Source organism: Pempheris klunzingeri, chromosome 14 (assembly GCF_042242105.1).
Source record: "Pempheris klunzingeri isolate RE-2024b chromosome 14, fPemKlu1.hap1, whole genome shotgun sequence".
Classification (NCBI taxonomy): Eukaryota; Metazoa; Chordata; class Actinopteri; order Acropomatiformes; family Pempheridae; genus Pempheris; species Pempheris klunzingeri.
Window position 1 is genome coordinate 19,061,879 of NC_092025.1, and position 15,643 is coordinate 19,077,521.

A 15,643-nucleotide genomic window follows, 5' to 3' on the forward strand; every position below is an offset into this window, starting at 1 on the left:
GAGTTGTAACAATTTAAACTATTTCCTAAAATATCAGCAAATAATCTGGAAAACTTTCAATTGATCTTTTTGAACAATGTTTCTCCAACTTCAATGTTTTTCTGTATGCTGCTTTCTCATTCAAATTGCACCTGTAATGAAGAAGTTCCCCAGACTCTGTGACACCTTCCAGCTAAATTGAGCTTAAATTGAGTAAATCCACTAAATCCCTTCTGTGTCTCCCTGCAGAGAAAAGCCAGAAGGGAGAAAAGAGGAAGCAGAATGGAGTGAAGGAGAAAGGGAAGGAGAGGAGGAAGAGTAGTCCTGAGAAGAAAAAGGAGAGATTGAAGTCAGAGAACGGCTCCCTGCTAAAAGAGCTAGGTACATTGTGTGTGTGTGTGTGTGTGTGTGTGTGTGCGTGTGTGTGTGTGTGCGTGTGCGTGGGTGGGTGTACGCCCTGCAGTGTTTGCAGCGTTTCCAAACTGATGAAATGCACCTCATTGGCTGAACATATGCTACATATGTGCGTGTTTGTTTGTCCATGGGAAATATCCTGCTGACAGAAAGTTGCAGCACGTTTGTTGCCCTGATGCACCAATTATTTGAGGCAGCATTTTGATATGTAAAAAGGCAAAAAGCTACAACAAAACGAATCACGACATCTGAGGATAATATTAATATTGTTTTATTCTGACCTGATGAACACTCTATGTGGAAACTTTAACAATTGGCGCATCAAAACTACTGCAACCTTTAATAAAAACCTGTTTTATTCTGCTGTGGTTAGCATCCTATCCATGCAGGTGTATTACCTTTTCTTTTTTGCAGACTTCATGCCTCCATCATCAGTGCTGTCATGCATCTTGTGTGTGCACAATGTAGATGTAATGTAAAATCTTCAGTAGAAGTTGACTGCAGCTCAGCCCAGCAGGTCTGATCTGATGCATCAATCTGTTGGCAGTGTAACGTCACTCACAGAGAGAGACAGAGAGCCAAACATAAGGAGAGAGAGACAGAGAGAGGGAGAGATGCTGCAAGACTGGATATTATTATTATTAATGCTATCCCTGTAAATCATGCACACCCTAAATCTCCTTGTTTTAGCCTGTAGAGCTGTAGTACTGAAGACCGTCCTCCTAAAAGTTACAGCATGAGTTACAATCATAATGTGAAGTATGAGAACTGGTTGAAAAATGATGTCACTAACCACTACACCATCCTTCAATAGTAAGAGTAGAAGCTTGGTACTCTACATAGTCTTAAACTGACTTTATCTGGAGCAAAGACATGTGAATGAGCAAATTAATGATTAACAGCAAATTACAGACAAGATGTTTTTTTATTTGATTTTTGTTTTTGTTTCAAGGCATTTATCAAGTTAAAAATGCCAAACGTTAGGTGGCTCCCACTTGTCCAATATAAAGAGAGCAGGTTTTCTTCTGTTTTATTTGGGAATTTTAAGATTTCACCCTGGTCTCTAAGGACATCCTGGCATTTTATCGACTTAACAATAATTGGCATCATCTGGTGCGTCCCTGATTTTGAAAACAGTGTGGTGCAGCAGCAGAGAAGGCTCATGGGTACTGTAGTACTTTAGTGGTTCTGCTTGGAGACATTAAGAGTGAAGACAGCAAAGCCTAATCCTAAAAAAGTTGCTAAATGCATGATCAGTTTTGTCCTGTGTTTCGTTAAATGGAAAAGAAGGAACTGAATTTTACAGATCTGAACTTTTGTTTGAGTGAAAGTTGAAAATAATAAGAGTTAGAAAAAAAGGGCATGGAAATGTTGGTGAACCTGAAAAGAGAGTGAGAAGCTCTGTCAGCGTTAATCTGTCATTAATGAGCCACTGGGAGAGAGAGGCACCGTTAGAATAAGGGAGAGGCCTGTCACTGCCAATCTTCATCATAGTGACATGAGAGTGGATGATAATGGTTGTCTGTCCTGCTATAGAAGGTGATCCATTCCCTACTACCGATCATTAGAGCTACATATGATGCTCAGAAGACAGATACTAAATGGAAATTAAGCATGCAGATTATATGTATGTAGATATTTGTTTGCAACATCGATAATTTACAGGCACTTAGCTGGCATTCGTGTCCACAGCAGCTTGAAGTGAATGAGGATATAAAGGCTCAATGTTTTGCTCGAGGACAAGATAGACTGCAGATGGACACACACTGGTGGCTGTGGTGACTGAATCTGTAGCTTTTAAGTTGTCAACAAGCCACCTGCCTTACAACTGGGGTGCAAATTAACATTTCAATGCACAGACATTCTCATAAAAGTCAAAAAGATACTCTACACTGAAGCAGTTTTGACTGTCCATAATCTGTGAGGGAGGTTTATTTTGTATTTTCCACTGAGCATGAGTGGCATGTTTGGCCTGGAGAAATCTATAAGTGACTGTTTTTTGTGGCTGAAAGCTTGAGATTCTCAGGAAATATCCAGGTTCCTGTTAGCAAGGGTAGAAATGTTTTGACTGATGTGTTAAATCAGGGGTGCAGATACCAAAGCCTCTCTATTCAGAAACATGGGAGTTTTAGATTTAAAATTGAATATCTATCCCTCTGTTCATGTCCATCTGTTTACCTCTGCATCTGCATTCATGGAGGCAGCCAGGCTTGTTTTGAAAGTTGGCACTCTCGGATGTGTCGGCAGCACCCGTAAAGTCATATTTCCTGAAATCCTGAAAGCATCTTCAGTTTATTTTTTCAGAAGCAGCTGCTTCATGGGGCAGTAGAGCTGTGGCAGTTTGATGAGAGTTGGTGCCGGAAGTCGTGGCAGAACCAGAGCACGCTGTCAGGATCAAACACGCAAACACGCTCTACTCTTTCAGGTTATAGCTTTCAGGCTTTTATTTTGGAAATGTTTCCCTCCAAGATTACATAAGCATTCAAAGCCATTCGCAAAAGGTAATGAACGACCATGCATGTGAAAGGATTAAAAAGGGTTGTGCTTTTAGTGCTAATAGGAAACTGCATGACTCAAAGTGGATCCTTTGCACTAAAATATTGAATTATGAGCTTCAGTGGGGTTTTCCCTCATTAAATAGCACTTTTTGTCCAAATAGTGACACTATCTGTATTGAAAATAATCATTTGATTAAACTTTCTATTTATTCTATTCAGCATTCATATGTTCATATCAAGTTGTAATACATAGCTATATAATATGTAGCTGTAAGGACATTTTTAAATGTTAACAATTGCAACTTCTATGGAGACAGGCAACTATATACATATACATATACATATATATACATATGTATGTGTGTATATATATGTGTGTGTGTATATATATACACACACACATACACACACACACACACACACATATATATATATATATATATATATAGATAGATATATATACACACACACTTTAAGGAGGCTTAAAGTGCAAACAATGAAGGTTTTCCATGGGAAAGAAACACAAAACACTTGTTATATACTGTACCTTATGTTTGTGTGGGCGAATAAAACAGAAAACAAAGTCCTCCATATCTTCAGGCTTCCTCTAAAAACAAGCTCCTCCACTGTGAATAGCTTCTATATGTAGGACATTAAGTGGGTGGATTTTAGCCTTGCATAATCCTTGTTTATATGTGCCCAGATCTAATAAGTTATGAATATTCCTGTGGTGACATTGTGTAAAAAGCTGTGGGCTGCAAGCACAATTACTGTACATGATTAATATCTGAGAGCCTACATGAAAATGAGGTCTGATGACTAACCGTGCTCTCTAATATCATTTATCCATCTTTTCATGTGCATGAGTAAAAGAAGTTCATCTGCACAATGAATAAAATTCATAGTAATTTGCTACTTTAAAGATCCTTCACCCCCTCCCCTAGAGAGAGGGGCCAGTGTAAATGGAAAAAATACAGCATTGTCTATAAATGATGCCAAGCAGACAACACCATACAACATATAAGGCATGTGAAAAGCATAAACAGGACATACTGGCACACTGACAGCAGCACTTAAACAACATGTAAAATGTGAGGTGCTCGGTTCCTTTCTGTGATCTCAGAAAACGAACATGACAGAACGTTGCTCAAAGCTAGAAAAACCACCCAACAAAGACTTCATGCTGTCATCAAAGGATGAAACCTAGAGCTGCTCCGTTGATAACGAAATGGGCTTCTGCCTTTGTAGGATTATAGCATTTTGGTAGGAATTATACACAGCTAAGCTTAACTTGCTCCATTGTTACATTTCTGCGACATAAAACCCATCCACACATATGGAAAGATTCAGTTTCCACTTGTAGGAGTTTGGAGTTTGGGCTTTGTGTGTCAGCTGCAGAGTTTTGAGAAATTGGCTTGTAAGTGGAAGGCATGTCACTTTGAATCTCCTGCATGGATTTGAAGTACTGTTGTGTACAGTACCGGACCTTTATATTGGCAGATTTTATTCAACAACTTCAGAAAAATTTAAAGGCACGTAAACTAAAAGCAATTCCACTTTTCAGCACTGTAAGATTTATTTTTGTTATTTTAACCATCATTCCTGTTTGCCATTAGGAGTGGAAAATATGGGAATGTCACAGTTTGATTCTATTTTTTTCCATTTATTAGTTAGTTATTTAATCTGCTGATATGCAATGTGAAACTTGAGTCAAATCTGATTTGTCAAGATCCAAATTCTCATTTGTGACATTGGCTTCTGTTATTTCCACATCAGAAAAAAACCACAGAGCTGAAACACCAAGTTAAAATGCTTTCACAGATCACTTCTTTGCTTATTTTGAAGACATTCAGCACCACCATATAACCTGGATGAAATGTTCCACAACCACATTTTCATGCCACTGCAACAATTCAACTGTGATTGACAGTTGAATTACGCTCCTTAGATCGAATCGTCACGTAGTCGACTATTCAGGGTCACACCAACTCTCCGTTACATTTGCGGTTTGCAGGTCCAACTTCTACATGCTGTGATTTTGCACACACATTTTTTACTACAGTGTAGGACGTTTCCAGTGCATTGACCTTCCTTTTCACTTACAGTACAGTTAGACATCCCAGTAAGCAGTGATTTGGTGATTTGAAAGTAAATTGATGTCTAGGTATTTGGGTTCAAACCAATTATTTCAACATATAGTCAGGACCTACTTTTATACTGAAATCTAGTCATGGAAATTATGTTGAAACAATGGTTGTATATAACCTACACATCTAAAAACCTTTCACTACCACTATTGAATCTAATTGACTTGCTAATCACCAAATCATTGCTTACAAACTGCCTGATCACTCATGCTACTTCCCCTCTTGGTTCTGGTCAGTGTGTTCTCAGTAAAGTAGTAAACGGTTCACATTGTCAAGGGGAATGATGGTGAAAACTACAAAAATCCCAAAGTTTGAATTTTCTGTTGAATAGAGGCAAGCCCATTTTGAAAAATGTGACTATAATGGGTGTAATGAAGAGGTTCTGTGCACTGTGATGGTCTGAATGAGGTTTAAAGGGTATTTCACCTCAACAGAAAAGTTCTCAAAGAAATACTGAATCCTCCATTTTAGGGGCATTTTTAAAAATGATTTATTAGATGTGTCAGTTATTGAGCATCTGACTTAGTCTAACTCTAGTTCATATATACAGTACCCCATTAACTATAAAGAATACCCATCAAGGTCTTCGCATCTGTATCTTACAGGACAATCAAGATACAATCTGGGCTTTTCTCCCTCACGTAGTAACTATCAGCGATGACGCAGGACAGACTCTCATTTCCTTATTTAAGCAGAGCTAAGGGCCGCAGAGCCAACACTGTTTTCCTGTTGAAGTGAATTTGATCAATAAACAGAGAGATGATAACATAGGACAGGAGAGTAGTTGGCTCTGCCTCACTTGCTTCCTGTTCTGATATTATCTCCATCTCCTTTTCTATTTATCTCTTTCTGTTTTTCACAGCGAATCCATCTCTCTCTCTTTTTTTTTTCTCTCTCTCTCTCTCTGGCTCTGTGTTATTACACCCCCTCTTAATGTTTATCTTTCCGTCTCTCCTCCTCTCGTTCTCTGTCTCGGCCTTTCCATCTGACTGATGAGGAATACGGACTGCAACTTGATGTTGAATAGATGCTGTGAAATCATCCCTCACATTGTGTTTCCATGACAAACAAGCCCGTCTGTGTCGCCTATGTGGTGTGCTCTTGTTGTGTGCAGCCGTATCATTTGTGTGTGTGTGGGGGTGTGCGTGTGTGTGTGAATGTATGCTTTCCTCTGCTAGTGTTATATATTAAATATATCTTTCCTGTCTCAGTGTGTCCTCTGTGTGTTTGTTTTTGCATGCCGTATGCGTTCATATCTCACAGTCTCAGTGTGTGTGTTTGTGTGTCAGGCCATCTGTTCTCTGTCGGGTCTGGTCCTGACTCCCAGGGCTTTGTCTTCCTCTTAGTGTTTCGGGATCAAGAAGACAGATATGTACCAGAACTCCTTCTCAGATGTACTGTCCCCTATCCCCACTGTTTATTAGTGGGGCCCATATGCCAGTGGTGATTTGGAAAAGGAAGACTGTTTTGAAATCTTCCCGTGTCACCCTCATTGGCACTGAGGGGTGTCAGCCCCAAAACTGAGATCCACAGCAAATTTCAGTCAAAACAATATAATTTGATTCAGTCTGCATGTTTGAGTGTTGTTGGACACTTAGTTGTTTTTTTTATATGATGAGATGACTTTCCGCCTCTCTGTCTCTGAAACTTTTGTTAAACTAGCCATTGTATAAATTAAATGTAACAAATCTTAATGTGCTGCTTCCCAATACCTGCTCAAACTTTTTTTTTTTTTCAGTACTGCAATTTCAGTGGATCATTTAACAGAAATTTGATTTTCTGTTCAGCCTTTGTTTTTCATTTTGAAAATGACAAACAAAACTCAAGGACATTCCAGCAAGTTATGCATCAGCAATCACACTGGTTTGAAATAATGTGTGTAAGAGAAGTAAACAAATCATTTACACAGTAAATTCAGCTGGTGTTCACTGATGACACCTTTAATCTAAGACCTGCCACACTTATGAGGAATACAAATAAATCTACATAGCACTTTTCAAAAAGGCAAACCAGAACAACATAAAAACACAATCAGATAAAGACAAACCTTAAAACTAGCCACTTGTACAGGTGTTCTGCAGGACACTGTGACATTACTATTACAACAGAGCTCAGAGATGAAACAGGCTAACCAGAGAGGGCAGTAAATGCAGCTTTTTACTCTCTAGTTTCTCTTTAATAAGTTAACTGCTGTGAGCTGCACAGCCATTGTGTGTCCTGTCAAACAGATCCCATGACTTTATACCCACAACATAACTGTGAATGTCCACGCAGAACAGTTCAAAGCCCCGGGCTTTCCGAGGTAACCTACTCAACAAAGCAGCTCAGTCCTGGGATCAGAGGGGAAATATTGGGACCTGATCAAGTTGTCTGCCAAAGTGTGTTGCACTGCACTACAGCCTGAGCATACTGAGGGCAGCAGCAACCCAATGTACTTCAAGTGATTCTTAAATAGACACATCTAGTTCAGTTTACTCATTAGGGTGTATTAGGGTGGCTTTGCCCTTAGCATTAAGTTGGAATAGAGCTAAAAAGAAAAAAACTGAATCAACTGAGTCGATCAAATAGATAATGAACCCAAATTACAGATTAGAATAGTGTGATATAATTTTGACATATGGCAAGAGACAAGTAAAATGTCCCTTTTGATGTAACTGACAGCTTCATTTCCATCGATTCATGCTGAGCTTTTTATTCTAGTTGCCATTGCCGTGTCCTATTCTGTGATTTCACTCCTTTATTCAGGTATTTAGTTAGCTCCTTTTCTGCCTGCTGCACTTCTTTTATCTGCTTCATCGCTCTGATAGGTCTTTTGATCGGTCTGTTGCTCCTCCGGCACCTTTACTCTGCGTCTATCTCTGTCTTTCTGGTGGAGTTTCCAGGCAGACGGTTGGCACTCGAGAACAATCATCAGACTGTAGTGAGGGCTTTAGACCCAGCAACACACACACACTCTCTCTCTCATGCACAGGCCTGGTCTTGGCCCTGTGCTGCTGCTAGTGCATTCCTTACCCTGCACTGCCTTATTAGCACTAGCTAGCGAATCATTGCTCGCCGATGCAACATCAGCTGTTCTGTAATGGCATTCTGGTGCTTTTTGTTGTGGTGAGAGCAGTATGCACTGGCAGCAAGAACGGCCTTTCCCCAAACTGTTGTTGTCACCAAACACAGCCTTGAAAGAGATGGTTTTAACAGCACCAGGTTCTTTTGATACATTAGCATTAGCCTACAGTATCCCGTTAGTTCAACATGTTAGCTGTAGCTGAAGGAGGAGGAGGAGGAGGAGGAGGAGGAGGAGGAGGAGTCAAGTGTCGTCATCTGGTTTAAAAGATACAGCTCCAGTATTAGTAAGCTTCCTCTGGAAATAAATATGTTTTCTAGCATATTTAAGCTAGAAATAAAGCTACTCCTTCATCAGAATACTTTCTCTGCTATATATTTTGTATCAGTGTTAGACACACAAAGAGGAAATACACAAAGACTAAAATGCCTCCCCTCTTATTTTTTCTCTGAAGTAATCCCTTTTCCTCCCAGAACATAGCTGACACATATCCAACCCACCCTGTAGGATCCTGTTTGTGATCTTAAAATTATTTTCCTACATATGAATAAAAAAGCATTACAAATCTCTTACAAGTATTTCCTAGAACTACTGGTCAGAGTAAATCCACAGAAAGCCTACAAAGATATGACAAAACCATGGGATGTTGCAAAACAAGTTATGTAGCCCACTAGCTGGATTGGCATGAAATTTTGTAGCCATTGTTGGTGCCCAGAGGGTGGATCTGAAGTCTTTGAGTAAAATGTCTAGACAAATGTTGGATGGATTACCATGAAATTTACCACAGATATTCATGCATGTTTAGTGATCCTGTGACTTTTAAACAATCGCCACAATCAGGTGAAATTTTTAATTTGTCTAACATTTAGATTCTTGACCAGATGCCTGCAAAACCAATTCCATGTCCATCGGCCTCAGCTGTAGTTTGTGTTCAATGCTAAGAAACAAACGTTAGCACGCTAACACAATACACTAAGATTGTGAACATGGTAATGATAGCTCCTAAATACTCAAAGCACTGCTGTGTCTCAGTACAGCCTACAGAGCTTCTAGTGTGTATGCAGACCCTTAGCCTTGTTTCTATACTTTTCCAGATGTATAGTAAAAATAATGTACAGTGTGATAGAATTTGAACATAGCTGCAGACTACAGAGTGACATGTTTTATGTTTCCCTCCTCTCTCTGAGGGAAACATAAAACATAAAACCTCTCCTATCATCCCTTCCTGTCTTCCTCACACTTCTCCACCACCTCTTTTTTCACCTATGTCACCTATTCCCTCCCTCAGAGCTCTCTCAACTCCTGCAGAGACATGCTGCGTCATGGAAACGGCCGACTCGGTGTGTGCGTGTGCGTGTTTGTGTGGAGGATAGCTGGTGTTAAAGCCACCCTAACAGCACCTCCTGCCGTCCTGCTTGGCAGATCATTATAGGCACTGAAGATTTACTGGGAGGCTGGAAAGACAGTAGAGTAGAGAAAGCTCAGACCAGAAAAATCTGCACAAACCTGTCGGTATTTTTCATAATGTGGATATGATTCCCAGTGTTCTTGTGCAGAGGTTAATGGTTGTTCCTGGCTAAGTAAGCACACTAAATTTAATTATTTTTCCATTCAGCAGATGATACAAACCCTGGAGTCTAAGATCATTTTGATTTTCATGCACATAAAAGTTTACCTGCTGTTACACCAAGAAAAAACATTTTCCTTTGCACACAGCTCTGTTTCTGATTGGTCTAAAATTATTAAAGGTCGTTTTTCTTTAACACAAACACAAATCACAATTGCTCTTTGTCTACATGCCAGATGTTCTGGGTCCAAAATTGTGATACTGTGTGGAGGCCTTGCTGTTATCATCTCTCTTTGTGTGAACATCCTCTTTGCAAGAAACTACCAGCACAGATTCTTATCAAATCAGGGTTCAGAGTATTTTTTGCATCCACCTTCCAATGTTTGAAAATGTTTGAAGAGCTTATGATGTTTTATTCTTTCAGATGTGGTCTATTGTTTTTTTTTTTTCAATCAGCATTGAGAAATGTGCAAAATATTCAGGCAGTAATTTAGCTAAACATCAAACATGTAATCTATCTGGCAAAATTTGAGTTTTAGTTTTTAATTATTAAGTTACTTTTAACTTTTGTCGTTTAAAATTGAATTTGACTGGGTTTCAGGAAAATAATGATTCTGATTTCAATGCTATTAAACCACCCCTAATCCCGGCTCTTTTACTTTTGAGAGCTGGAGGATGTAAAGATGTGAGAAGTGAAAGACTGGCAAGCCAAAACATGGGCACCCTCTTCTGTGGGAACAGGAGAGAAGAGGTGCATGAGCTAATGAATCCCACGCTCCATTCACTGTTCTCCTTATTCTCCTTAACCCTCACCGTCTACACTGCATTGTGTGTGTCAGAGTTTCAGAGCTTTGGCAGCATTTTTGCAGTCAACAGTGATAGAAAAGGAGCCATGAAAATCCCAATCCCAATCATATGTAAACCCACAGACACACACACACACACACACACACACTCTACAGTGTTGGGAAGGAGGAAGGAAATGTGAAATGTTAATTATTGAGACAAAAACGCCTTGTTTGGATTCAGACCTTCTCTCTACACACTGTCCAGTTGTTTTTATCCCCTTTTTCTGATAGATGTCAATGTCTTTGTGATTAGGCCAAGATAAAAAAAAGATGACAGATTAACTTCAATTTGGAGATGTTACATTATATTTTTCTATTTATTTTGAAATGTTGGTATAATTAACATAAACAAGAATTTCACAGCCTGCACTTGTCTTCCACCAACTCAGATTGAGGAACAGGTTTGTAGTGTATAGTGGTAGTCTTATTTGCTGTGCAGTCAGACTTTGCCAAGGAGCAGGTTTTATCTACCAATAAACTTTGCATTGTTTTGTTTTAGATTCACATGAAACTTTGGAAACATCCAAATCCATGGCTTGTCTTTATCATTCAATATTGTGAATGTGTTCTTGTGAGTTTCTTTACCGGTTTTGAAGGGAAAAAAATCTCAGCCCCATCATGTCTATTTTGATTGAAGCCTGAATAAAGTGAACTGAAGCTAACCCTGTATTTAACAGACCTGTGGGATTAAAAGTTTGCATTGCAGCTCTGAAAAGCTTTGGTGCTCCTGCTCTGTTTATGCCTTTTACTTCTTAACTTCATTTGAGAGACAATTCCCTTTAACTTCCCTGATGCTTTTAGTACAACTTTTTCTGTATTTTTTTATCTATAGGAAATGTGCAGCACACCTCACCAGTCTGCCTTGTGTTTCTCCCCCCCCCTTCTCATCCCTATTCCCTGCTCACTGTCTCCCTTTATCTCATTTATTTCTTGCTCCCTGACTCGTCCTTTCTCCCTCCTTATGTCCCTTCCCCTTCCTTCAGGTCTGTCAAAGTCCTTCCCATTGGACAATTCTTTATTCGACAGTTGGCTCGCCCAGTCGGTTCAGATCACCGCTGATGACATGCTGAGCCAGTGGGCTCTGGGTGCCCAGCATCGGGACAAGAGCGGCAGCCTGCTCTCCGACCAGGTAGGGCTTCAGCAGTAGGAGGCCTGCAAAGGGATGCCTTGCTATTTCTGAGTTGACTGTAATCTTACGATAACTAATAGTTACTTTGTAGGGCTGCATCTTAATAGTAGACCAAATTTTCATTGGTCGGCTGATCGCAGGGAAAGAAAGGAAAAAAAACAAACTCAACATTTGGGGGCTGCGACTTGTCAAAGTTAGGTCAAAATCTACAGTCAGTCACAGACACAGCTGGTCCCTACAGTTATTAGATGGTTATTTATAGATAGTTTATATAGTGAGCAGTAGATCTAAAGGGTGGGATCATTTCGAGAGGGAAAATTCATGTTGCACTGTGTGGAAATAAATTAACAGCTCGTTAAATGTGTGCGCTTGTAGAATTTATATTTTAAAGGCTCATTATTATGATTTTGTATATAGTCAAATATCATAAATGTGTGACAACTAGACCTCTAACCAACTGAGAAAATCTTTGTTCAGGGGCAGCTCAATGCCTTTGATAATGAGCAGTGGGCTGAATTCAACTGTAGATTTTAACTTGTTCAGTACTTTTCCAAATAAAAAATTATCTGCAAGCTGGTCATAATTTCAGTGCCAGTACATGCAGACAGCACACAGATCAGACTAGTTAAAGGAGGAGGAGGATTACATTAGACAGAGCTACAGTCCATGTCTTGGCAGTAAACAGCAGCACACATGGCAAAATTCAAACAGCTGAAATCAGCAGCAGCGTCGATGTCCATCACCTTCTTGAACTGAACCAATTGAACTGAATAAGGAACTGTCCTGCCTGCAGACATGATTGACAGTTACATAAAGTTCTGAGGGACTGGACTCGGGAGCAAAACGGCTAAAATCCAGACTTAATTGATGTCCACAAAAGCAGACAAACATGTAACGGCGCATTTTTGTGAGAAGTAACTGTCATAATGAATTACAACAGCTCGTTCTGCCCATTCTGTACAAGGATGCAATACAAAGTATTTTTATATATTTTGATGTGTGTGAGTTTTGCTCACTTCTCATTGTGGGTTGATCAGTTCGATGAAAGAGCCGCACTGTGGCTGACCTGCTGTTCCCCTCGGGAATGTCCTCTGTTTGTGTATTGAACTCCATTGAGGATGTCTACAGGAACAAAAACATATTAACAAAAGAAACATTCATTTTTAATCCAACAGAATGAGAAGTTAATATGGAAACATTATATTCTCAGGAAGAAATGTCTGCGAAAATACAGCAGCATGAAGCTAATTTACAATACAAAAGAGCAAGTATTGTTAAACATGATGATGTAGAATCAGTTTTGTCATTCGATTTTTTGACAACAAAATGTCTTGTGACATCAGTTGTTCACCTCCTCCATTGTTGAGCTGTTGGAAATGTGAGTAGGTGGAGGTGGGTGGGGAGACTTTGTTCCAAAATATTACGGGCAAGAATGTGTTTTCAAAACCAGAAATGCAAATTAATTATCATCATCTTGTGTAAAACCTTGATACATGAACTGATTCAGCTCTCTTTTCTTGTCGTCTAATTTCCTCTCATCTGCTCACCTCTTAATTATTATCCTCTCATTGCCCATCCTCTTTAAATACCAATGTCCATCTTTCCTTTTCTCGCCTCCTCTCTTGTCGTCCTCCTCTCATCCAGCTCCTGCAGGGCGAGGAGAGCCTGTTGAACCTAATGATGGAGAACTCAATGCAGTCTACCTGGAAAACACCCCAGCTGGGCCGCAAACCGCGAGGGAGCAACAAGCCCCGTGCTCGTGGACACCCACAATCCACCACCCCCACCCAGCCCCAGCCGCACCTGTCTGCAGCAGCCACCTCCGCCACCAGCAGCCCCTCTACTGCAAAGAGCCTCTGGGCGAGTGTGGCAGAGGAAAAGCCCAGCCATGTGGGCCGGAAAGGGGACAGGTCCAGAAGCTCCTCCAAGGTCCTGCACCACCACCACCACCACCTTCATCACCACCAGACAAGGAGCTCTGACCTGCACAGGGATCCGCCGCCGCAACCACCCATCTCCAAAATGGATTCCTGTCACATCTCGGAGGACTGCGGCCAGTGGGACAGCATCCACCGAGGGAATGGAGTTGCATCAGGTGCTGGATCTGGTTTCACTGCAAGGTCATCTCCACCTCCAGCCTCCAGCCCTGGGGCCATGGTGCCCGACACAGGGGCGATCCTTCGTGGAGGGGCCCCACGGCTCCGTCTTTCCCGCCAGGGTAAATCCAGAGGGAGGGGCTTCAGCAGCAATGTCGGCATAGCAGGTCTGGAGTCTGTGGGCCTGCCACTCACTAGAAAGGACACATCCCTGTTGGACGCTGCAGAGACTGACGGGTACTTTTCTGATGGCGAGCAGAGTGATTCGGACACACGTTCTGGAGGACGCAAGCTCCGTTTGCCACAGTTGCATTCTGGGAGTGAGGACCTGCTGAGAAGGAGCGTGCTGGCATCCTAAGGAACTGAGACTCAACCTAACACACACACACACACACACACACACACACACACACACACAGTTATCCAAGCAGTCTTGCTGGCTAATTGTTTCTCCATCTGTGCCCAGTATACAGTCTACAAAACATGGCTGGATGGCTTTGTTCAACCAAATTCCTGTCACATTTACTAGGAATATCTCTTCAGCTCTTACCTGCTTTGTTTTTGGGGTGAATTTGAATGTAGCTGTTTGCCTGTCGTACAGTAAAGCTTCTCCACCGGACCGTAGTTTGTCTTTAGCTTACCAAGAGATGCGATACATTCAACAAATAGGAAACAAACATTACCCTTTAGCCTTTTTTTTTGTTTTCCCAGTTCCTTTTGTTTCTGGGCGTTGAAGTACCCATTTCTGGCCTCACGTCTGTGGTATCTGCCAGACTTGGGAACAAACACTTCGGGGCATTATTATTATTATTCAAGCTGGTTTCAGGGTCCGCTTCACTCTTGGTCTTTATGGCCTGAGATGCATCCAATGAGTCCTTGTTTTCTTGAATACGTTTAGTGGAAAGACAATTTCACACCAGAGCTGGTGTGAATATGTACAGAGGGTGACATGGTACAACTTGTATTCAGCCTTGAAAAGCACAACTAGCTAGTCATAAGAGCTGTAATGTAAGCACTCGTGTGTATAATAGATGCTCTTTCAGGGTTGGGGTCAATTCTCATCACACTGACTCAGTTGTAAAATGTACACTCCAGCCGCCATTCTCAAATTTATCTTCAGAAAAAAAAAAAAAGACAAAAAAATCATTTTTCCAGCTTTTCCAGTTTTTGAATAGCAAATAGAATGACCCCAACCCTGGAGCTCATTCAGATTGTCACACAGAGACACAAACACACAGACACAGACATACTGACATACATACTACTATAAGCAAATCCCTTTGCTCACATCACAGCCGTTGAAATATTTGATCTGACTTGAGTCAGCTGCTTTCAAATTCTTCCTAATTCTGAGTTCATGTTTTTTTTTAAGCCTGAATCCTTGGAGAAAAATCATCGTAGAAACTGTGCCTTCTGTCGCTTGCCCTGTGTCCCCACCGCCCTGTGCCCCCCGACCCCTCCCAACCTTCTCACTCAACCAATCAATCAATGAGTAGGTCAATCAGTCGTCTCTCAATCGGATTTGTAACAATCAATTAAAACCAAAAGGCAATCCTGTTGGATTGGTTACTGAGCGTAGCCAGCATTGGGTTCCTTGTCACCTTAACAATTGTCTAGTGCCTGAAACAAGGATGTAAATGCAGCGTTTGCCATTAATCAACAAAGCATCTGCACCAGTTAGCAAAGCAGAGCCAAACCGTACTATCAGTGCAAAGAGCTGCCTACTGTTTTGTGCCCCCCCTAACTAGATCACTGCAGTCCAGAGCCATCGATAATCAGAGTTTGGCCACGTTACACTGTGGCCACCATGCTGCTGCTGAGACAGAGCTGACTGCATCGATAGATGCACACGGAGAAAAGAAACACAGAAAATATAGCATTGCTATCTGGGTCCCATTCAAACC

General features: G+C 41.0%; 1 protein-coding gene across 1 annotated transcript in view; it reads left to right on the forward strand.

The window, feature by feature from the left end:
- Positions 1-15,167, forward strand: part of jade2 (jade family PHD finger 2) — a 165,845-nt gene extending 150,678 nt beyond the window's left edge. Inside the window, exons 12-14 of the mRNA XM_070843094.1 lie at positions 229-360; positions 11,498-11,643; positions 13,288-15,167. Of these exons, the coding sequence (XP_070699195.1) occupies positions 229-360; positions 11,498-11,643; positions 13,288-14,097 (1,088 nt within the window). The 3' untranslated portion in view covers positions 14,098-15,167. The remainder of the gene's footprint in view (positions 1-228; positions 361-11,497; positions 11,644-13,287) is intronic.
- Positions 15,168-15,643: the final 476 nt, after the last annotated feature.